General features: G+C 39.4%; 1 gene segment (V, D, J or C); it reads left to right on the top strand.

Annotated features, from left to right (window-relative positions):
* LOC148526562 (T cell receptor delta constant-like) overlaps window positions 1–24,326 on the top strand; it is a 30,253-nt gene extending 5,927 nt beyond the window's left edge. The window contains 4 exon segments of the C gene segment in view: window positions 10,403–10,559; window positions 14,716–14,985; window positions 18,677–18,793; window positions 23,937–24,326. Of these exon segments, the coding sequence occupies window positions 10,460–10,559; window positions 14,716–14,985; window positions 18,677–18,792 (486 nt within the window).
* Window positions 24,327–25,751: the final 1,425 nt, after the last annotated feature.

Raw genomic sequence — 25,751 nt, 5'->3', positions numbered from 1 at the left:
AATTTTTGATGGAGCAGCTCTATTCCTGCGTGGGATGGTGCCACAGGGCTTGCCTTATATATGCTCGTGAACAAAGCGCACCAAACAGTACAATTATTTACTTCATTTATTTTATCTCACAGCTTTATTCCTGCGTGGGCTGGTGCCACAGGGCTTGCCTTATATATGCTCGTGAACAAAGCGCACCAAACAGTATAATTATTTACTTAATTTATGTTATCTCACAGCTCTATTCCTGCGTGGACTAGAGCCATGGGGCTTATATATGTACGTGAACAAAGCGCACCAAACATTCCATACAACACGATTTTATATTTTTTGATTGCGCAGCTCTATTCCTGCGTGGACTGGAGTCACAGGGCTTGCCTTATATATGCACGTGAACAAAGCGCACCAAACAGTACAATTATTTAATTATTTATTTATTTATTATTTATTTATTATTTATTTATTAACAGTTTCTTATATAGAGCAGCATATTCCTTTGCGCTTTACAATCGGAAACATTTATAGAACAAAACAGGGTAATAACAGACAGACATAGTGGTAAGAGGGCCCTGCTTGCAAGCTTACAATCTATAGGGAAATAGGCATTGATACACAAGGATAGGTGCTATATATTGCAATTTGGTCCAGCCAGAATGCAGAGTTTCTTGGTGGGCTGCATGATCCAGTCACAAAGGAATGTCGGCCAAACGTCAGGAGTATGTGAAAGAAAGACAATGTGTGAGGTTATGTGTGGACTGTGAACGGAGATGTAACAAGACATGGAAGCTATGAAGGTTATGTGGTTGGTTCTGAAATCTGATAAGCTTGTCTGAAGAGGTGAGATTTCAGGGAACAATTGAAGGATTGAAGACTAGAGGTAAGTCTTATTGTGCATGGTAAGACATTCCATAGAGTGGGTGCAGCCCAAAGAAAGTCCTGTAACCATAAATGGGAGCAAGTAATACGTTGGAATGAGAGACGCAGATCTTGTGCTGAGCGGAGAGGTCGGGTTGGGAGATATTTTGAGATGAGTGAAGAGATGTATGTTGGTGTAATTTGGTTAATGGCCTTATTTGTAAGTAACAGTATTTTGTATTGAATACGGTAGAAAGCCGGCAACCAATGGAGGGACTGACAGAGCGGGGCAGCAGACGGTGAATGTTTGGCTAGGAAGATAAGCCTCGCAGCTGCATTCATAATGGATTGTAATGGCAATAGCCTGTTTTTGGGAAGACCAGTAAGGAGACTATTGCAATAGTCAATGCGGGAGATAATCAGTGCATGGATTAGAGTTTTTGCAATGTCTTGTGTGAGATATGGTCGAATTTTGGATATGATTTTTAGATGTATGTAACATGATTATGAGACAGATTGAATGTGGGGAGCAAAGGACAGTTCAGAGTCAAGTATGACACCAAGGCAGCGAACTTGTAAGGCGGGTGGATTGTTGAGTTATCAACAGTGATAAAGAGATCAGGTTGGTAACTACTATTGGCCAGTGGAAATATAATTAATTCTGTTTTAGAAATATTAAGTTTCAGGTGGCGAGATGACATCCAAGATGAAATGGCAGATATACATTCAGTGACACGGACCAATACAGATGGTGATAAATCTGGAGAGGATAGGTAGATTTGAGTATCATCTGCATACAGATGGTACTGAAATCCAAAAGAGCGGGTTACTTTGCCAAGAGAGGTGGTAGAGATTGTGAATAGCAAAGGACCTAAGACAGAGCCTTGCGGTACTCCAACTGATAAAGGTAGCGAAGAGGAGGCAGAATCCAAAAAACTAACAGAAAAAGAGCAAACAGATAGGTAGGAAGAGAACCAAGAAGGAGCTGTGTCCTTAAGACCTAGGGATTGTAATGTTTGTACGAGAAGGGAGTAGTCAACAGTGTCAAAAACAGCAGAGAGATCTAGAAGAATTAGGAGTGAGTAATGGCCTTTAGCCTTGGCAGTGACCAGATCATTTACTACCTTAGTCAATGCTGTCTCATTGGAGTGTTAGGAACGAAAGCCTGACTGAAGTGGGTCCAATAAGTTGTGGGTGTTAAGAAAGTGTGAGAGGCAAATGTAGACAAGTCTCTGCAGTAGCTTGGAGGGGCATGGGTGCTGGGAGATAGGACGGTAATTTGAGAGAGTGTTAGGGTCAGAATTTTGTTTTTTCAGAATGGGTAATCACTGCATGCCTGAACAGTGATGGAAAGATGCCAGTAGAGAGAGAGAGAGATTACAGATTTTAGTTAGGGTTGGGATGAGCACAGGAAATAGAGCTTTACTGATTTGTGGGGGTATAGGATCTAGAGGAGAGGTTATAGAGTAGGAGGAGAAGAGTGTAGATACTTCATCTTCATTTGTGAGGTCAAATGAAGAGAATGTGCCAGAGGGTTCAGGTAGGGAATTGAGCAGGTCACTGGCTGAGGAAGAACATACCAATTCATTTCGGATATTATCAATCTTGTCCTTAAAATAGGAAGCAAGATCATGTGCACAGTTAGTAGCAGGTGGCTTGGGTGAGGGAGGGGTAAGAAGCAGCTTAAATGTATTAAAAAGTCGATTGGGGTTAGAGGCTTGAGCAGAGATAAGAGATTGTAAATATGTTTGTTTGGCAGTGTCCAGAGCAGTACGATAAGAGTTGTAGATAGTCTTATATGTGGGGAAGTCACATGGAGTGCGAGACTTTCGCCACTGACGTTCTACTTTACGTGTGAGTTTTTGTAGATGCCTTGTTAAGTTAGAATGCCACGGCTGGAGTCTAAGTCTACGCGGCGTGTGATGGGTAGCTTGAGCTACTTCATCGAGGGCTTTTACTAGAATCTGGTTTAGGTGTGATGCAGCAGTCTTAGGAGAAATGAATGTAGAAATTGGTGAGAGTCATTGTTGTAGAGAGGTAGATAGTTGTTGAAAGTTAATAGCATTAATATTTCTAAGGGTTTTAGAAGGTTTGGTTGATTTCAATGACATTGAGGTTGATGTAATGGAGGAGAGTGTGCAGGTGATAAGGTTGTGATCTGAGAGAGGGAAAGGAGCATTAGTGAAATCAGAAACTGAGCATAGTCTGCTAAATACAAGATCAAGGCAGTGGCCCTCCTTATGAGTAGAGGAGTCAGTCCATTGGGAGAGGCCAAGAGAGGAGGTTAGAGAGAGTAGTTTGGAGGCATGAGGAGATTGTGAACTGTCAATGGGGATATTGAAATCTGAGGATGGAGATGTCTGAGGATAGGAAGTGAGGGAGCCAGGCTGAAAAATGTTCCAGAAATTGTTGAGGTGGCCCAGGCGGGAGATAGATAGCAGCAACTCACAGAGAGAAAGGGGTGAAAGTCCTGATAGAATGTACTTCAAATGATGTAAATGTGAGTGAAGGTACCTGTGGGAGAACTGTGAATGTGAAAGATTGGGAGAGTAATATTCCTACCCCATCTCCTTTACAATTACCAGGCCTGGAGGTGTGTGAGATGTGTAGGTTACCATGTGAAAGTGCAACAGGGGAGATAGTGTCTGATTGTGTGAGCCATGTTTCTGTTACTGCCAGAAGGCTGAGGTTAGTTGAAATACAGAGGTCATGGATGGATGTTAGTTTGTTGCAGACAGAGCGTGCATTCCATAAGGCACATTTTAGTGACTTGGAGGGTGAAGGGAGGCACGCAATGTTTATGAGGTTAGCTGGATTTATAGTTCGTTGTGGGTGTGGCATGTGGGTCAGGCCTGGATTTGGAGATATGTCACCAGCTAATAGAAGCAACAGGAGAGAGATATAAATATATTTGTGGAATTGGTCTGAATTATTTTTATGGTGAGAGGTTGTGGATGTTATTGTCAATGTGTATAGATAATTTAAAAGCTCATGTGTGTTTGTAAGAGCAGAGAAAAGTAATGAGGCAGCAATATGTACAGAAGGTTGTGCTGCAGGGAGAGTAAAGGATGTAGTAGTCTTTGAGATGTACAACATACAAACTACTGTTAAAGAATGATATTGTAATTAACTTGTCTTAGATGTTGTTCAATGTTTGTTCAACTGTTTTTTAACTGTTACATAAGTTACACTTCATGTTATAACACACTTAGGGCCTGATTCAGAGCCGCTCATAAGCGGCCGCTCGTTCGCTCTGAGCGATGTTCGCACATCTGCGCATGCGTATGGGTTTTAGTACGCATGCGCGAACCAGTCAGTGCGGTCAAAAATCGTGTGCTCGCAAAATAGCGAATGCCTACTAATTTGAGTGACAGAATGAGGCGCTTGTGGGTGGTAACAGGGGAAGGTGCTTGAAAACGGGGAGTGGAGATCCGAACGCAGGCGTGCCAAAAGGTCAAAATGGGTGTTTTAAGGGTGTGCATAATTAATAAAGCAGCGTCATCGACCACGTCACTTGGTTGTCTTTTAGCCTGAACTGATCGCATGATTGCGGTAGGAAAATCCAACCACAAGCACTGCGAGCAGTTCATACGCCTTTCGATATACTCGATTAATCAAATAAATAGCAGAGATGACGTAGGATGCGAGCAGCCAGGGGGCGTTTTTTCCTAAATAGTGAGCGCATGTTTTGTTCGCTCGTTCAGACATAGAGGCGTCAACAGACCGCAAAGAGCGAGCGCTTAATTTAAATAGCCAGCCCCTTTTTATGAACGAGCGTCCGCAAATAGCGTCCGGCTCTGAATCAGGCCCTTAGTGCTTATAATACACGGCTACCATCGTCATCCATGGCTGCCTCTATACTGATTCTGAACTTTAAGAAAGTTTGATTGAGACATGCTACAGCTGAGCACAAATTCTCCACGAATCAAAGAAGAAATTTAGCACTGGGTTTGTGTAAACACAAGCAGTATCCTACAATAAACTAGGCATCACTGAATGACATCCCCCACCCAGGTAATACAAATTACAATAAAGTCATTACGTCTCAATCTTTCCTAACAGAAATAAATTCCATTATGCAGAAATGTAAGAATAATATGTAGCTTGCTAAATGGAAATGGGTAACATACTTTTTAATAAAACAAACAGCTGATCTGAGTGATTGCAAAGCACTAGTACGATTATGCAGCTCGGAGAATGGGTAACATACTTTTTATTGTTTTTATGTCACAGCTCTATTCCTTCATGGACTAGAGCCACAGGTCTTACGTATGTACGTGAACAAAGCACACAAAACAGTACAAACAATTAGACAAGAGCTCCCTGAGAACTGAACCTACCCGAATTACCGGGATCCGAGGCAGATATGAGTAAGCTCGGGTTTTCCCGCCTGACTCGGATCTGAAAACGAGGCAAAACGTCATCATCCCGCTGTCGGATTCTCACAGGTTTTGGATTCTATAAAGGTCCCGCGATTTGCCGCCATTTTTCATTCTGGCTGTGGAGAGTAAAGAGGGAGGGAGCTGAGCTGTGCTGTGCTGTTGTGTTGTGTTATTGTTAATTGCACACTGACGCTGTGCATAGGGGCTGGCTACTGTTGTCCATAAGGGCTGGCTGTTGTCTCCTATAGAGGAGCTGGCTGGCTGTTGTCATGTCCATACTCCATAGGGGCTGTCTGGCTGTCATTGTCCTGTCCAAAGGGGCTGGCTGTCATTGTCCTGTCCATAGGGACTGGCTGTTGTACTTGACCTGTCCATAGGGGCTGGCTGGCTGCAGTGTTGTGTTGCCCAGGGGGTGCTCTGTCCTTCAGGGATGCTCTTTACTCACCCCCAGTGTGAAAAAAAGAAAAAAATAGTGTTTGCCACACTTGTCATCAGTGCAGGGCAGCTGTGCTGCTGTCTGTTAAGGGGCTGCTGCCTCTTTTCAGGAGTTCACCCCAGTGTTAAAAAAGAAAAAAATAATTGTGTGGCATGTTAGCCACACGTGCCATCGGCGTAGGTCTGCAGGGGCGCTGTGCTGCTGGTCTGTCAAGGAGCTGCTGGTCAAAAATAAATATAAACAATATTTTTTGCTTGCATGTCACGGTGTCAGCCACACCTGGCTGTCACTGTCATTGGTGTAGCTGTGCAGGGGTGCTATGCTCCTGTCTGTCGAGGGGCTGCTGCCCAAAATAATAAAATAAAATAAAAATTTTGTGCATGTCAGCCACACCTGGCTATCACTGTCATCGGAGTAGCTGCGCAGGGGTGCTGTGCTACTGTCTGTCTGTTGAGGGGCTGCTGCCCAAAATAATAAATAAACAATTTTTTTGTGTGTGTGTGTCAGCCACACCTGGCTGTCACTGTCATCGGCATAGCTGTGCAGGGGTGCTGTGCTGCTGTCTATTGAGGGGCTGCTGCCCAAAATAATAAATAAACAATTTTTTTGTGTGCATGTCAGTCACACCTGGATGTCACTGTCATCGGCATAGCTGTGCAGGGGTGCTGTGCTGCTGTCTATCAAGGGGCTGCGGCCCAAGATAATAGATAAACAATTTTTTTGTGTGCGTGTCAGTCACACCTGGCTGTCACTGTCATCAGCGCAGCTGCGCAGGGGTGCTGGGCTACTCTCTGTCGAGGGGCTGCTGCCCAAAATAATAAATAACCTTTTTTTTGTGCATGTCAGCCACACCTGGCTGTCACTTTCATTGGTGTAGCTGTGCAGGGGTGCTGTACTGCTGTCTGTCAAGGGGCTGCTGCCCAAAATAATAAATAGCAATTTTTTTGTGTGTGTGTCACACCTGGCTGTCACTGTCATCAGCGTAGCTGTGCAGGGGTGCTGTGCTGCTGTCTGTCTGTCATGGGGCTGCTGCCCAAATAATAAATTTACTTTTTTTGTGTGTGTGTGTCAGCCACACCTGGCTGTCACTGTCATCGGTGTAGCTACACAGGGGTGCTATGCTGCTGTCTGTCAAGGGGCTGCTGCCCAAAATAATAAATAAACTATTTTTTTGTGTGCATGTCAGCCACACCTGGCTGTCACTGTCTTCAGCACAGCTGTGCAGGGGTGCTGTGCTGCTGTCTGTCAAGGGGCTGCTGCCCAAAATAATAAATAACCATTTTTTTGTGTGTTTGTTAGCCACACTTGGCTGTCACTGTCATCGGCGTAGTTGTGCAGGGGTGCTGTGCTGCTGTCTGTCTGTCACGGGGCTGCTGCCCAAAATAATAAATAACCATTTTTTTGTGTGTGTGTCAGCCACACCTGGCTGTCACTGTCATCGGCGTAGCTGTGCAGGGGTGCTGTGCTCCTGTCTGTTGAGGGGCTGCTGGGCAAAATAATAAAAACATTTGTGTGTGTTAGCCACACCTGTCATCAGCGTAGGTGCACAGGGGTGCAGTGCTCCTGTCTGTCGAGGGGCTGCTGCCCAAAATAATAAAAATAAAACCAACAATTTTTTGTGTGTGTGGTTGTGTGCGTAGTGAGTATGGAGGACAGTCACATGACCGGAGACCAGGATCCACATACCAGTCTTGTAGCTGCCGGCAGCAGTCATGATGATGATGCAAGGCCATCAACATCATCTATGAAGGCCAATGTACCAGGGCTTAAGTCAGGCCAAAAAGTCAGGCTAAAAAAATCAACTTTAACCCTGTTAAAGCAAACAAAATTTAAAGCTAAGTCAGCTTTGGAAAAACAAAAAATTGTCAATATACCATTCAATACATGAAGTGGCAAGGAAAGGATAAGGCATTAGCCTGTATTTATGACTGATGGTTCTAGGGATAATTTAAGCCCCTCTGCTTTAAGGAGAGGTACAACAAAAATTTTAATTGTTAAGACGAGTAAGACACCGGAAGCAAATGTGTGTTCAGAAAAATCAGAAAGCCCAGAGGAAAGTCCAAGTGTGTCCGCGGTTGCCATGTGTGAGCCTGACCTTCTATTACTGTACTTTTAGAGGATCCTCCTTCCACCATTTCTGTGCCTTCTGACGTAGAAATCGATGATGCTTCTATGGAATTGCACGAGGAGGATGAGGAGAATATTTATGTAGTTGGCAATAACAAGGATGATGAGGATGTTGATGATGATGAGGATGTTGATGGCGAGGATGTTTGTGTAAAAACTGTAAATCATGCTGGGAAAAATCCCATTGTTGCCATACCTGGGCAAAGGACCAAAAAATGTACTTCTCATGTGTGGAATTATTTCCACCCAAATCCGGACAACCATTGCCAAGCCATGTGTAACCATTGCCAAGTAACAGTGAGTAGAGGTAAGGACCTTAACCATCTTGGAACCTCCTCCCTGCTACGTCACTTGCAGCGCATTCATCAAATTGGAAAGGGTATTTCAAATTCTAAAACTTTGGGGATAAAAAAACTGAACAACAATCAATCGTGTCACCTAGCTGCTCCCTTCTATCTGATCCAAGTGCCTGCAATCTCCACCACCAACACCTGGATCATCATCACCATCCTCATTCGTGATTGGAAGTAGTCCTGCATCCAATTTCATAAGCATGACTGACTCCTCTCCTCTCCGTGATTCCTCCGAAGGATCCTTGAGGGCCCACCTGTTGCTGCTGCTGGGGGTGGATCTTCATCCCAGAAAGGGACCAAGAAGACTACTAGTAGTAGTAATTTAAAAAAACAATTGACTATTAAACAGTCCTTTGATAGAGGAAGTAAGTATAACAGCTGTCACCAGGTTTCACAGCAGATCACTGACGCCATGATGGCTGTGCTAGTATTAGATGGTGAAATAATAAAAAAATGAGGATGATAGTGTGGAGTAAGTGCAAAAGGAGGATGAGGGGGAAATTTGTGTCCTATCTGACGCTAATGTGGATGTTGATGATAAGGATGTGGTTTGCGTAAATCAGCCACCAGCGGCAGCAGTTCTTGCTAATGATAAAAAGAAAACCAGAAAAGCAACGTCGGGTGTGGAATTATTTTAATCAAAATTCTGACAACAGTTGTGAAGGCATTTGTTCTATTTGTAAACCCAAAGTTAGCAGAGGAAGGGACGCTAACCATCTAGGCACCTCCTCCCTGTTACATCATTTGCAGCGAGTTCATGCAATTTGTTAACAAAATTATAATTTGTAAATTAATAACAAGCAGTCCAGTATCAGCTACCAGCAGTTTGGACCAGCACATGCAATCTCCACCACCAACACCCTCATCATCAACCTCCTCCTTAATAATTGAAGGAAGTCCTTCCAAAAAATGTTTTGTGGAGGCCCAAACAAACCAAGGAGTTGAGCCATAAAATTGTCAGTCCTAGTGGCTAAAGTGCTTGGTTTGTTAAACTGTGCATGTCCTTTTTAATTTCCCACATAAGAGTGGGTGGAAGGGACAATTCCATTTTGCACCTCTTTCCTTTACATTTGGCACAATTTGGGGCATTGCCAACTGACATTATTATAGTTTATTAAACTGCCATCCTGTCTGTCACTGCTGTGTGGCAATGTTTCATAGATGTCCTATATTTTTTTAAACTGCCGTGCGTTTGTGCTGCTGCTCTGTTGCTTACATTAGCCAGCCAGCTCGCTGCAGCCTTTGGCCTATATTGGTGAAAAATAGAGAATACAATATTGTGAGCTGTGAGGTGGTTAAAAATGCCAAGAAATGGTTGAAAATTATAGTTATTAAGGTTAATAATATTGTAGGAACAAAACCAGGCCCAAATTATGTGGTTTTAGCTGTTTATATCATTTTTTGGAAAAAATACACATCCAAAACCAAAACCGAAAAACAAAACACCAAGGAAAAAAATCCAAAACCAGATTCAGGTCCAAAACCAGGGGAGATCCAAAACCAAAACCAAAACACGGGGGTCAGCGCACATCGCTAATAAAAATCCCCAAAAATGCAACAAATCCAGGAAAAAAAATCACAAAAGCTGTAATATATCACATTTTCATTTAGGCCAGCTCAACATTTATACATATGGTGAAACAAATCAAATCATAGACGGGATAATAGACTTTAACAAAATTATAGCCCTATTTTGTGAATAATGATACATATGCCCCATGTAAAAATGTGAATAAATAGAATACAGAATAAGTCATGTACTACAGTTTGCATCCAGAATATATAAAAACAGATATTATCCTGTCAGAGACAAAAAAAACTCTGAGGGGCAAAGCTTTAATAAACTCACTTCACTTCATTGCTGCATTCCATATGTCTAATTTAAAAGGCTTAAGTTCCCACCCCTGCATCAGTACATATGCATTGCAGGGATCAGTTTTTGACCGTGTGTACTACATAGTGTGATTGGGATTGGCTTCCCACAGTAATTCAAATGCAGCTTACACTAGTACTAAAACTGCCAGGCTCTTAATGAATTAAAATAAACTGAAAACAAGGAAAATCACTGATTAGACCGACCACAGTAATCTCCATTTGCTGTCATCAACTAAATTTTGGGGCAATATGGAAAAACATAAGCCAAAAGCAAAAAATAAGTAAACACCTTTTTATTTTAGTAGAGTTTACTCTCTATCTTAGTTGTTTTATAATTGTCATATAACAGCTAACAATTATTTATTTTATACTAATGATCCTTATAGAACTTTTGGAAGGGGAAAAAAAATTCCATTTGGGAATACTAAAGCCATAATTTTCCTATGGGAGCAAACCCAGTATTGGGACAGACAAGTATCACTGTGTATTACAGGACTGATAAATTGATTTTTGGAACTGGAACACGGCTCTCTGTCCTGCCAAGTAAGTGACTGTATTCTATGTCTTCAATATGTATTATAATATTTTTTTTACATTTCTACAACATTTCTGCTAAACATAAAGATACACATGATTTACTTAACTAAGTCCTTTATCTAAATATTTAGACAGCATTTAATGGCCACTTGAAGAAATTAATTATTGCTAATAATAGTTCTACTATTTACACTTGGGATCTTTTTAATAATTGTATTTCAGAAGGTTTAATTAAAGGTATAATGTCACTGAAATGTCAAAATACCGAAGATATTGTAAGCACCTTTTATTTCTGCATACAGCAAATATATTTTATATTTTGGTACAGGTACTGTTAAATTACGGATATGTTTAAACATCACATTTCTTTTGACAGTGTGTAAGATCATGGAAAAACAAGCACATATTCCTCAGTTAGATACTGTACATAAACACGTACAAGAATATTGTTTCCAAGTTACTAAAAACTTTATATATTTTATCTTGTCTAAAAATATTTTTCTCGTTTCAGTGTAGATTACATTTAACAGTTGTGCACGACTTTGGAACAGTCAATATTTATAAAAAGAGTTCAATAAAAAAAATGCATACATTTATTTAGCAACTACAGGCAAACCATAGTGTTTTCTATGATAATTCACAATCACCATGAATAAATTGCTTTGCATTTGCAATGTAACCTTCCATCTAGATGCTAAAGGTATTTCATTTCTGACCTGTGGATCAGTTTTCAAGTGGCTTACCTTATTTTTGAGGCAAACAGCTTCTGCCTTGTTTGTCATTTGGATCTCATGTAGATTATAGACAAGCTACTCAATTTGTTCCTAAATTGTCAGTCAGTCTCCTTATTCCAAATGTTATAAACTTCATTTTGTGAAATTGAGTATCCCTCTGTGATAGAATTGCTACCTGTTCCATAAAAATAACATTACATTTCTGCCCTATTAAAAACACCAGCACAGGGTTGTATTGTTATCAGCAAGCTGACAAAATATAAGCCATACTGTAATTTTTTCCTATCTTTGATGGAGCAAATGGTATAATATATGATGATTACTACTGTATACTTGTTATATTACTGATAAAATTATTAAGACTGCAGATAGCTATGTCCTCCCCAGCTCCTACATGATATAAATAACATAAACATATAATAACACATTACCCGAGGATCAAACTATGACTTTTCAATGCAAAACAACATTCTTAAAGACAAAGTTTATGGTTGATATAGCACCCCTTATTTAAGACAGTAATGATAAATGTTGATTCCTCCAACGTGTTAAATGTAATGCATGCTTCCTCTAATTTTTTTTGCCTTAGTAGAAATCTAATAAAAATCAATCCCTGGCTTTCATAGGGAGTCTGTATAAACTGTAAATTCAGTATTATTAAACTGTATTAAAAATGAGTCCACATGAAATGTGTCTTGTGGAGATAAACAATAGTTTGTGAATATTTTATGAATTTTCAAGTCTTCATTGTACATTTTGTCATTTAGCTTTGTAATATCTTCTACAGTATAAAACAAATGCATTATGTCAGCAATGAGTTAAGCTCTTAGATATACATTAGCGTTATTTCCTGACATATAACAGTCTATACCGCAACCAGGATGCAAAGGAGATAGGGTGACCACATTAAAGCTTTCTGCTACTGTATGTGCAGATTAGACAAAATTCACACAGTCTGCACTGTAACTCGCTTCCATTACACACGATCTTGAAACATATCTTATAAAGTATTTTTGTTATCTTAAGGAGCTTGATGTTTTTCTGTAGATTACTACGGTAAACTATACTTTCTTTTTAATTCTGCAAATATTTGACCATAAAGGCTCTTATCAGTTTTTGCAGAATACACTTATGCTGGGTACACACTGGCCAATATATCAGCTGTTCAATTGAATAGCCGATATATCAAGGGTGTATAGGCGGGTGTGTACCAGTGATTTGTCTGTAAATGACGTCGTTGTGCAGCACAGCCGATATATCTGCAGATATATCGGCACATCATGCTGTGTGTACGGACAGTAAGCAGACTGCTGACATCACAAATGGGCAGGCACATGTAAATGCCCACACATTTGTGACATCAGTGCCGACGATTGGTAAGTGTGTATGCAATTACCAATCGTCGGCCCTGACATCACAATAGGAAGTCAGATAGGATGATACACATCATCCTAGTGTGTATCCAGCTTTAGGGAAATATTCAATTGCAGGTGAAATTGACAGAATACACTTAGGGGCATATTCAATTGCACGTATCTGCGGCGCAAGATTTCTGGTATTCAATTGGATGCATGATGTTTAATTTTTCACATGCCGCTCAATGTTTTTTTTGAGCACCTTCTAAAGAAGTCCAATTTTTTCTAAAATCTTTATTTCAAGAAAAATTGTCGGGACAATAGATAGACCCCTAGTAACTAATTAAGCAATTGGAAGTTTCCAATTAGCTTAATTAGTCCATAATACTCACCTTCTGGCAGTGCTGTCCTTCTCCGCTTCCCCGACATCCAGAAGTTATCTTCATTTCACTTCGCAACCATATTTTTTTATTATTGAATATCACGGGTATTAGAAGCATGAACACCTGCGGTGATTTAAAATTGGTGCGATGTCTGTGTAATTTTTCGTTACCCCAAAATTACACGGAGAATTGAATATGCATATCAAATTGGGGCATATCCAATTGGTCGGGAGGTTTCTGCCCCGCAAAAAAATCTGCAGGCATTTCAATCAATATTCTATGATTACGAGAAAAACATTTTTTCCAAAATACCTCAGGTGCAATTGCGAATCTTGCTGAATCAGGCCCAGTGATCCGCATGACTACATGCATCTTCTGAAAAGTATCAGTGTGTTTCCATCAATAAGCAGATTTTACTAACGGCTCTGGGGCTCATTCACATTTGGATGAAAGGAAATTTTATAGCATGCCTCTCAGATGTAGCAGTACACTCCCACTTTACCACCACGCTCATAGATGTTGCTATCACAATCTCCCTGAAATGCTTTTTTAGAAGTAGACAAGTATGACTAGACACAAAAGGCTGCATAGAGCAGTATGTATCAGCATAAAATGACCACACATCCTAATCAACATCTGATCAGGTATGTTCTGTTGTCAGTTGGCACTGATCACAGTGTTTATATGTGTGTAGTCATTGTCCAACCTAATTTGCTCCTCCCCAAGTGATTTAGCCATATTGCTGGGTAGTGAAAAGTCAATGTGCCCAACTTGGCCATGGGTACTTGTGCCCACAGTACACATATGCTTTTGTATAGTCATGTTTATAATTACATATTTACCTTAGGATATGGACAGGAGCCAAAATTACTGGTCCAAAGTCACATATACCTTATACTGAATAACTAATTGTGGTCTCACTATATCAAACCATGTAATTTCCCCAAAAGGTAGAAATAAAAATTGTTTCTAAAGCTTTGTAGACATTACTGACTGATCAAACTAAACAAAAATGGATTTCTGTAGACTTGAATCACAATATGCAAATGTTTATTAAGTGGCATCTATAAGAGTGGTGGTCACAAAAAGTACATGTTTAATGTAGAGTTTACAGTAGCGTTTATATTGTTTTCTTTTTCTATGTAACTTCTACCTGAAATGTCTGTGTTATATCTACATACATATATCTGCAAACACATATCTACATACACATCAACTTTCCTTCATGTCACAAAAATGTGTCTGTTCTCATAGGCATGAGCAGAAGCCGGGATAAAGAGTTCTCATGGGTTGAAAAATATTACAGTAAATGATAATTAATTCCAAAATTGTAAAACACTTTGGGTTAAATATTCTAATTACGATTTGGTCACGAACATTTACTTACAAAGGAATTTAAAATTTTTCACTCAAATTATTCTTTACATTCAAATTAGTAAATAGTATATATACATTCTTGACACATTTTCTACTATTAAATTATTAAACAGACTGTGTAGTTGATAAGAGAGTTTTAAGAAATGTAAAAGGGAAAAAATATACATATTTATACAGAAGGAAGTAAATGCTATTTATTCCTGTGTTGTTAGTATGCTGTTATTATGTACATAAATATAATTATTGTGGGAATGCTATATATTTCCAAATGTCAGTCTTTGATAATCCTACACCTATGGTTTTCCTATTTCAGGAAAGAAGAATGTTACAGCTCCATCAATGTTTGTGCTGACACCTAAAGAGAACACCTCCTCCACTGTCTGCCTGGCAAAGGATTTCTACCCCAATGATACTGAAATCTATATTAATAACATCAAACAAGAAATGGTACAGCCAATCCTGTCTAAGGAGGGATTGTACTCAACAGCCCTTGTTATGAATGCTCAGTCAGATAACTTTAAATGTCAGGCCAAGCACAATGGAATTCTGGTGACAAGTCTGAACATAACTTCAAAGTGGAAAGGTGATAATTATCTTGTTCTTACCTTATCTATTGTATTTAATACGATGTTTACATTGATGGTTTACTGTACCTAAAAGACAAATCTGTTTAACATTCAAACTTGTATAACATATAAATTCAGGAATCATCTAAATCAGCAATCACATGATTACATTTACAGTACATAATATGAACAGCATGCATTTCTCTCAGTGGGGAAAATCATCAAGCCCTGATCTTTACCCAGCAATGCCCATAAGATCACTTGGCTATATAGTAGGGATGACCAGGCCATAAATAGGAAGCAGATCATTGTGGTATTATTTACAATTTTATTTATAATCACTTAAAGAACTAACCTCAGTGATACCTGTTTTATGTCTTTTGACCAGGCCATAAGACCACTCTTGATTGGCTATACAATAGGAATGCCCGGGCCATATAACCACTTCTAACTTCAATAAAATAGATGAGCTTGCTAATCTTAACTTATTATACGCATTGGGGATGCTCTAGCGAGTAGTCCTTTTTGCTGGTTAAAGGATTTTACTTTAGACTATGGAGGATCAAGAAATTAGAGCAAGAAAGGTAAGCATACAGTAAGTCCCATACATGACAGAAAATGATGAAGGAAATATTATTATTATTATTATTATTATTATTATTTTTATTATTATCATCATTACACAAGAATTATCTTAAGAGCTATGGGGGCAAAAATATTAACATTATTTATAATACAGGAGCATATATTATTACTATACCTTAGGGTGAACATATATTACTATTATACTTTAGGGGGCTACATAATTAATTTATTTTTAAAGAAGGGGACACAGATAACACATTACTAAGGGCCACCAGCCTTGTGTACCAGGATGGGGACAATAGTACTTAACATGCCACTTGGCCCTAGAATGGCAGTGGGTTTTACTAAACTGCCACGATTTAGGCTAAATTGTTGGCAATTTAAGGGGTTTACAAATCACTGGATAATGAATCCAGCAGTTTGTAGGTTACAATCACCAGTAATGTGCAGTGAGTTTAACTGTACAGAAAACTTGGCCATAGATAAATTCCCCAAACCTTGTCTTATGGTATTCTTTAGGCTAGAAAGAATTATTTAATTGGAAATAAAGTTGAAAGGGACTCATGATACCAGGCTGTAAACGCAAATGTCTTATGAGGCCCATACATCTGCAATGTATTACCCCAATTCAATGTTCTATCGACACCAGGGTCATGGAACCTGGGAAATTCAACATGTTGGAAACCCTGTATTCACTGATCCTCACCAAAAAATTATCAGGATCGGCAAGTTGGGAAATTTTAACATGCATTTTTTTCTCAATCCGCCAATGGTTTGTCAGTCATCGATGTCTGCAAATCAGCGCATTTCAACGTGGCAGATCGGATTGGCAGAACGGAGAATCTGGGCCATAGATGAATAGCTCACATTACTGTATACCGCAGTAATGTATTTACTTAGTAACAACCATTTTCATGAATACTAGAGAACAAGAAAAAACTATTTTTGAGGCATAGCTTACCTTCCTCATTATTCAATATAGTATCCAATTTCCTTACCATGATATTTTGATTGTCATATGATACAGTCTGGAGGAGGACAGGTATCAATGGGCAACGAATGGGATATTTCCGATCAGTGATACCTGCTCACTCTTTAGTTATCTAAATGAAGAAGTCTTGGGGGCATATTTATCATTGGATATTTCCAGCTATTCCTTGAAAACATTAATTTTCAGTGTATACTCTCAAGTAATAAGTATCCCCTGGATGTATCTACTGCGATCCCCCATTTTCAAACAAGAAACCTATGGGGGTGGATTAATTGCTGAGTTTACCAAGCCCCATAATATGAAGTTGCTTCCAATAACCAAGCTACAGTCTGCAAAAGGTATCAGATGAAAGGTCCCGGTACTCATCACTCATCAAATAGTATCTTGCCCTAGAATTATCAGCCATTATGCATAAGGAGGACATCTTATACTATAATGCTATGCTACATGAGGACATCTGCTACCATCATTGGTATAGTTTTTTGACTGCTATAATGAAGATAAACATAACTAGTTACTTTTTTTTGCCTGTAACAAAGAGATTTTTTTGAGCAGCCAATAAAATTAGCTGCTAAAACATTTGATTTTCAGATGAGGTATTCAGTTCTATATTATGAAGTTCCTTCACAGTACTGCCCTTTTCACTCTTCCTTCCCAGTACCTCTATGCAGCATGCTCCTCAATCAGTAATTGCAGTATAAACTTAGTGTTGCAAGGCAGCTCAGTAAAAGAGGTACAGGGGACAGGGAGGAAGGACCACCCTCCAATGTATCTCTCTGCTGCTCCTTTCTTTATTAATACATCCCATCAATAATACCATTAAAAGAAAGAGCATAGTCATTTGAGTCATTGAGCACATATTTCTGAATATACTAATTAAAGAGCAGAACGAATATAAATATTGGTGACTGAGTGAAAGTAGGCTGGAGGCCAGGACGAGAGCTGATAGCCTTGCCTATGCTGCCCTCAGGATTTAGCCATCTGTGTTTTACAGGAAGGAACCTATAGCTGTTTTAATTTTTTTTTTCTTTTGCATTAGCACCCAAAACAAAAAATGTGCCAATTATAGAGAAATGTTTACAGCGGGTGGGTGTCCCTGATTTATGTTTATTTATTTATTACCACTTGTTATATAGCGCACACATATTCCGCAGCGCTTTACAGAGAGTATTTGGCCATTCACATCAGTCCCTGCCCCAGTGAAGCCTTCACTCTATGTTCCCTATCACATGCGCACACACATACACACTAGGGTTAATTAGTGTTGGGAGTCAATTAATCTCCCAGTGTATTTTTGGAGTGTTTAAAACAATGATAGCCCAGTAATATTCTTGTAAAGCTTATATACTGTATATTATGACAGCTATTTGTTCATGAAGTTCTAACTGTTTTAGTTATTTTCCTTTCTGCATCTTGTTGTGCAAGGGAGAGGGAGTAAATTTGTCAACAAGCATTTTAGCGGTTTAAAAATAAGTAGACATCCTGTCACTTGTCCCTGATGGGGATCACCAGGTGAGCAATTGCACCAAAGCCAGTCTTGTATTCCTAGATGATGACTAGCACTGATGGACTTTAAGACTTCACGCTTCAAGGTCAATATGGGCAAATTCAATTAACCACAGTTTGAATTGATTCAGTTACAGACCCTCAACCAACCAGCGAGCAGTCCTGAGGCAGCAGTTATTTCTGCTCATACCCTTGCGGGTCTATCACAGGTCTGTAATTGGATAACTCTGTGCAACTCAACCTTTAGCTAATTGAATCTGCCTCTATACAGACAGATCACAGATTATATATTTACTTTTTATTTAATCTATTTATTAACCTTTATTTATATAGTACCAGCATACTCTGCAGGGATTTACAATATGAAACATAGGCAGTAATAAAACAAGACTGTGTATTACTAACCAGACAAAGTGGTGAGGGGTCCTACTCGTAAGCTTACAATCTATAGGAAAATAGAAGTTTGATGGATGGGGTTAAGTGCCACATTTTGCGTATTCGTCCAGCCAGATAGCAATGGCAAAATTAGAAGAGCATAAACTGTACTTTGTAAATTCCTGTGCAGAAAATGTATTGCAAAAACTAGGAAACACATTTTTATTACTAAACATTTTGCTGTCTTCCAGATGAGAGCAATCCAAGCGTTAATATGCTCTCCTTAACTATACTGGGGATGAGGTTGCTGTTTGCTAAAACTCTGGCCTTCAACATGCTACTGACTGTGAAGGTTTTCCTCATGTAAGGTAAGAACCTGAAGTTGCTCAAACTTACAATAAGGCAACAGGATCAGATGATGATATAAGGAGTCACTAAGGTGTCATATAGCAGTATACCAGAATGAAAATGCTGAATTGCACAACTGCAAAAGAAATGCTTGGGCACAATAACTGTGTCATTGTTTGATGTAGTCATCATTTACACGGGCAATCAAATGTATGAAAACTTATTTTAAAAACTATAACTATACACAACAAAGGCTTATCTGACCAGTGTTTTATTAAGCTGTAAATAATAATGACATAAATACAAGATAGATACAATGGTTCTAAACTTGTCACTGCTGGCTGGCAATAGGAAAGAATCAACATAATGGGAGGGATTCTCATTTTGTTGCTTTACCAGCAAAGTGAAAAAAATTTTAAGGCATGATCTTTCAGGGGACACTCCTTTTGGCATATCAGTTCCTTATAATGTCATGTTGCATGTCTTCAAAAGAATAGTTTACCATTATTACTATCTTTCATTTGTCAAGTGCCACAAATGGTCCTTACCATTGTACATTAATAATAATGCAGAATTCCACAATACAAAATTATAGCATGATCAATCAACAATAAGGGGACAGACACAAATAGGGTGGTACTAAGTGAGGAGTAGTGTCACAATATGCAAGGTCAGCATTAGTTTTAGTCAGTGAAGGGCAGTGTTGAAGCGGTACCCGGATAGAAGATCTCAATGGGTCGGCACCAGATAGTCGACAGGGACAAAAGGTCAATAGTCAAAAGGTCCCTTTAAGTTGCAGAATATGCCCTTAGAGGGATCCCTGACTGCAGTATGGCAGACAGCTGAAGAAGAGATGTCTAAGAGAACACATGGCTGCGAGAACACAGCAGGAAACAGAATTCCCCCGCTGTACAGAGTAAGTAGGTGTCAAGTGCTGATTTTTGACTGTACCCCTTGGGGTTGGCACATCATAATTGACTTTTCAGGAAACTTGAGATGGAACTTCTTGAGGAGTGAGGGTGCATGCATTTCAGGTGCTTTGACCTAAGCATGTTCTTTTGGACCAAAACCTTTCCAGTCAAACTGAAAATAAAGAACACCCTTAGATAATTTGTATTCAAGAATTTCTTTAACTTTATATTCCTTCTGTTGATGGACCTGAACTGGAGAAAAACTAAGTAAAAACTAAAGTCTTTTAGTAAAGTCACATGGAAAAAATTTGGTTATGTAGTGAAGGTGGTAACTCCAGCACCATGGCCACAGATTTTATTTTCTGAATTATTTTAAAAGGTAATTAAGGGACAAATTTCATTCTTGGATATTTAAATCTGAGGAAATATGAAGACAGAGTTTTTGAGATTATCTAGAAACATATGGCTGCCTTACTGAGTTTTTTCCTTACCTAAGTCCAGATGTTGGTGAAGCTCCATTGAAGAGGATCTAAATTTGGAATTTTAAGAAGATAGAGATGGCAAAAATAGTAATTGAGGATGATCCCCTTAAACTATAAAGAATACTGACTTCAAAGGTGACTGATAGTGTATTATGAGCAAATTCAACCCAATCCAGGAGGTTCAGCCAATTATCCTGGTTTGCAGAGATAGAGAAATGTTTCTACAATAGGTCCTGGTTGATTTCTGCCATTTGACCATTGGATTGGGGATGGTATGCTGTGGAGAATTTTAGATTGTCACAGTCTCAAATAATCTCTAAAGAACATCCATAAAGTCTAGAGTTGTGATGGATAAAAACGGTAGCTAAAGTATGAGCTGAAGGAAGCCACTTGAGTGGGATGAAATGTGCCATCTTCAAAAAGCAATCAACCACCACTCAGGCAGTGTTATGACCCTCGCATGGTACAGAATCTCCATGGAGACACCTCCTGTGCTTCCCTGGAATGGAGAGAGGGGTTAATAACTAGTACAGGCAACAAAAATCTTGGAGCAGAGAGCATAAGTTTTCTTTGGAGATGAAGTGAAAGTGGAAGGTTATTTCTACAACTACAATTTGGATTTTATTTTGCATCTGGACGCTATCTGAAGAGTCGAATGGGATAAGTCATCTGCTTTTTCATTTTGTTTAACAGGATGGAATTTAATTATTAAATTGAACAGGGTAGAAAAAAAACAACCAGCTAGACAGGTAGGGATTAAGGTATTGTGCAGTTTGATAAAGCAGATTTTTGTTGTCTGCGAAGACAGTAACTGGAAAGATGGCAGCTTCTGGAAGATTTCTCCATTCTTCTAGAGCTAATTTCATCATTAACAAATCTATGTCCCCAATACCATATTTTTTCTTGGTAGAAAATAATTTCTTAGAAAATAAACCACAGGGATATCATTTCCCAGAGGGTGGTATTTGTGACAGCACTGCATTCACTCCTACAGAAGAGGAATTCACCTCCAAATAGAATGATAAGGAGGAGTCTGGTTGATTAAGAACTTGTGCTAATAAAAAGGCTTTCTTCAGTTGACGGAATGCTCGGAATTGCCTCTACAGGCCAAACCTTGGGTTTTTGTGGATTTCCAGGTAAGTGCAGTGATGGGGCACTTACCTCCATCATGACATATCTATATAATGAAAAACCCTGGAAGTATTACATTGTATTTAACACAGTAATTTCTCAGCGCCCATTTGAAGGCCTGCATCAAAAAGGATGTAACCCAGGACAGGAGCTGATGTTTGCTCAAACATTAAGATTTCTATTTTGTAGAACAGATGATTTTCATTAAGATGGGTAAATATTTGCTTACCATGGTCTCTATGAGCTGAGAGAGATTGTGAAAAAAACAAGAATGGCTTCTAGGTAAATGGCTACAAACTTGTATAGAAGATGCAGGTTGGATGTACCTCAGTTCAAGATTTTCCATAAAGAGAACATGGTCAGCCCTGGGTACGCCCTCTACTAAAATGGGGAAAAAAACAGTCTGTGAAAAACAGTATGCATCGCACTGTACACCTTTCAGCCAGAGGCACATTAAGGTGGGGAGACAATCAGTGCGATGGCTCCCCCCACACATCAAGTAGGCAGTCAGGTAAGAAGGAGGGCAGTGATCCAGGCCCCTATCAGGCCCCTCCCAGAAGCCCGGTCCTAGGTAATTAGTACCCCTCCCATCTCTGCACCACTACATCAGTGAACTATGTGTACTAGAGAGGAATCACCTTGTCACATGCAGGTGTAGAGGAGAATATGGAAACCGACGGAAAGCTGTGAGCACAGGTGCAGTGGCACCAAAGGGTGCTGTTCCTGATTCTGATTGCCCTCTGATGCAAGAAAAGGTATAGATGTCTGGAGTTCTACTCACAACTTTGTTTGTCTGTTGGATAACTTGTCTAAAGCACCTCTGGGCTTGCTAAATGGACTGGTCTCTGCTTATTCCTTGTCTAGCTGCTGGATTACCTGTGTAACAGATATCTGGACTTGCTTCTGCTTATTCTGCTGTAGTATTGTGTAACAGTCCTCTGACCTTGCTAAATGGCTTTACCTCTTCTCATTCCTTGCCTGGCTGCTGGATTATTTGTGCAACAAACATGTGGACTTGCTAAGCAGACTTGTTGCTGTTTGACCTCATCTGACCTCTCCAGTTACATTATATACCAGTGTCTGATACTGCTGAATACTACAGTAAATATTTCACACAGATGAGAAAATCATTCCTAATATTTCTCACCAATCTGCAATTGGAGTCTATATATGAAATTGTGGAGTAATACTCATATTATTGTGACACCCCTCATTCATGGAGGATACATGACTAAACATATATTCTTGGGGTAAAACCTTCTTCAGGCAGGAACAATTGCAGGCAAACATCTATCTGGACTACCAGCATAAAACTGGAGTATGAGCTTGAAGCCACGAGAAGCCCAGGATGATAGCACTATTGTTATTGATACCATCTTCAGTGTCCATAAACTTTGTTCTAAACTGGATAGTGGCTCAACTTGAAAGCAGTGTGTTTTTGATTGCTTGTCCACTGAACCAGACATCAAGTATTATAGATGGAGTTGTAAGCTCCTCAAGTGGTTCCAGTAAATCTCAACTGTGAAAGACACCTGACCAGGCTCACCAAAGGTTCTGTGGAAAGCTTCCAGGAAAGTGAATCAACTATACAGTAAGGCATCACTGCATTTCCCCACAAGAGGGAGGCCAATGCTAGGGATTGACCAGACAATCACCCTGGCTTTCTATAAGGCAAAATATCCTGAGAGTAGTCAAGGTGTATAGAACACTGGTTGAGAAAGCACCTGCATGCCTTAGGATCCCCATCATACTTGGCCCAAAGCATACAGTGGGACCAAATCAGTAGGCACCACCTCCAATTGACAGTTTATAGCAAAGGCAGAAGAGTTAGTAGGGTTGATGGGCTTGAATGAATTGGGGAGTTTTGAGGGCCTACTTGTAGCCTTGGAGACTAATGATAAACAGCATTTGGGGAGCTTAAGACCATAGTTACATTGGTTGTTAAGAAAACCCTGCAATTTCCCCTAGCAACAAGCCCAGCCACTTAAACACATTGGTAATGGGTAACTGTAGAGCAGCAATAACCTCATTAACAGCAGGGGAAGAAATGAGACCCTCGTATTCTGGTCTCAAAACATCTGTGAGTTTTAGGATATTGGGAAATAGTGAGCAAAAATGGTAACTCCATTTCATACTGTAGGGTTGATCATTTTTGATGTTTGATATTGTGACTTTTTAGAAGTTTTTTTTATTAATGTATCACCTCTAGCTCACCACATATAGGCATCTTCTGTCCTTTCTCAAAGTTTGAAAAAAAGACACAACTACATACAGGTCTCAGAATTACAATCCTTATATATTAAAACAGGGTACATCATTTTAATAGTAATTTTTGTGTTTTACATCTCATGGTGCACTTTCAATGAGTTATGTAACTCCTAAAAGTGAGTGATGGGGACTTCTTTCGCTGACATACTTTTAAAATCCAAAGAACCTGCATGCACAGAAGAACCAGATGGCAGCATGGGAGCATCATGCACTAGAGAGCCCAGACCATTCACTGTCTGTGCTGCTTTCAAATCTTGATTTACCATATGCTGTCCCAACATATACTGCTATGAAGTTATATAGAAGGTGACAAGGTTGCCCTTGGACCAGAGAGTTCTTTGGACATTACTAATAAATGTTTCTCTTTGTAGATGTTAGTATGCAGCTACGTGGAGGTTTCATGTACCCGAACTTGACCATCTCCTACAACCACTTCTTCTGGACAGAGTTATATGACATTGTATACCGTCTCTTTGCAGCACTTATGCACTATTATCATTTAAAAATGGCTTCATTTCAATCTTCTATTTAGCACTATGTATCTGTAAAATGAATGACCTGTTTCATAGTATAAGTGAAATATTTCATTTTGTTATAGGATGTGCTTTGATCTGATAAGTGCATACATTGTTTCTAATGCATTGTTGTATGATCCTTAAACTAAATAAACTTCTTATATTCAAAGTATAGATTCAGTAATGATATACAGTATAAACTAAATAAAGAATGACTTTATTCAATCTATGAATTTCCTGTAATGTGATTAGTGATGGTTAAATGCAGTTTGTAAGTCAGCGCCATAATAAAATATTTCTTGTCAAGTTCAGATGAGAATAAAAATAATAATGAATTATTGAATTAAATATTTAACTGAAAATTATTTATCTGTAAATTGGAGCTCACGGAAAACATGTATGTAAATATGTATTTGTGTCTAGAATTGCATTTCCCTTGCAAATAACCTTGGGAGGTAAGTCAGCTAATTTTAGGTTTTCTCCACATTCTAAGATAAGTTTTATTACATTTTACTGAGCTTATGTAGATCATACATTTTAATGAATACATGTCATGTTGCTGTAACCTTACCGTTTAAACAATTTAAATGATCTCTGTAAAGCACTGCATAATATTTCAGAGCTATACAAAGGAAATAAATAAGATTAATAATAATTAGTATTGCTAGCATTATTGTTGATATGTAAGGCATCACAATGGCAGACAAAATAAGTGCATATGTGAAAGCTAATGGGCACTGCTCAATAGATTTCCACTTTTGAATATTCGTAGAGATGAAAAACAACGGCACTCCAGTATATATTATTATATAGAGTCACTGAAAGGAAAGCAGATGGGCTGATCGAGGTGGGAGTCACCGTGTAAGATGTATTTGATATACTAGAGACGTTATCTTGAGGTTTTCCGCCATAAAAGTTCATTGCTGAGCTGTGGTTTAACTGTGCCGTGTGATAATGGATAATTCTAGCATAACACAACTGGTTGGGGACTGCTAATTTGACTTTCTTACTTTTTACAGAGGTGATATGTTATATATTTTAATATATTATTGAATTTTATAAATTCACATCCAAACACTGTTAGCAAAATCTTAAAAGAGGTAAATACTATAGTATAGAAAATAGAAACATAGTTGCCGAGTTTCATATTGTCAAACACATAAAAAAAAGCAAATAAAGCATATAGGAAAAACGATATACATATACATGAGACAACTGGCCTAAATATGTTCCCCATAATAGAAAGAGGTCTTTCTCTAAGTTGCAGAGTATAAGTGGCAGATTTGCAGACTTGCTATGTAGGAATGCACATTGGGCCTGATTCTGAGCCACTCGCGAGCGCACAGTGCTCGCAAGCGGCTCGATTTTTGTGATCTGCGCATCCGGCGTGCACATGAGCGAGCCCCGCCGAGCTACTGAAGTTCAGTTGCTACGGGGCTCGCTACAAGATGGGGCGGCTGTTGATGGTGAGTGACAGCTCGCCCCATTTTGTAGGCGTGTAGGGAGGTTGGTTGGCCAAACGCAGGCGTTCCCTTAGGAACGCCTGGTGTTTGAGGGAGGACCTACTGACATCACTACTGATGTCAGTAGTGGATTTCCTGCTCTGTTGGAGCAGGAAATCCACTCAGCCTTGCGGCAGCCGAGAGCCTGCCAAAGGGTCTCGTCGCAAGG

The sequence above is a fragment of the Taudactylus pleione genome, unplaced genomic scaffold (assembly GCF_031769625.1).
Source record: "Taudactylus pleione unplaced genomic scaffold, aTauple2 ptg000095l, whole genome shotgun sequence".
Taxonomy (NCBI): Eukaryota; Metazoa; Chordata; class Amphibia; order Anura; family Myobatrachidae; genus Taudactylus; species Taudactylus pleione.
The sequence above is the reverse complement of the archived record's forward strand: the minus strand, read 5'-3'. Positions and strand labels throughout refer to the sequence as shown.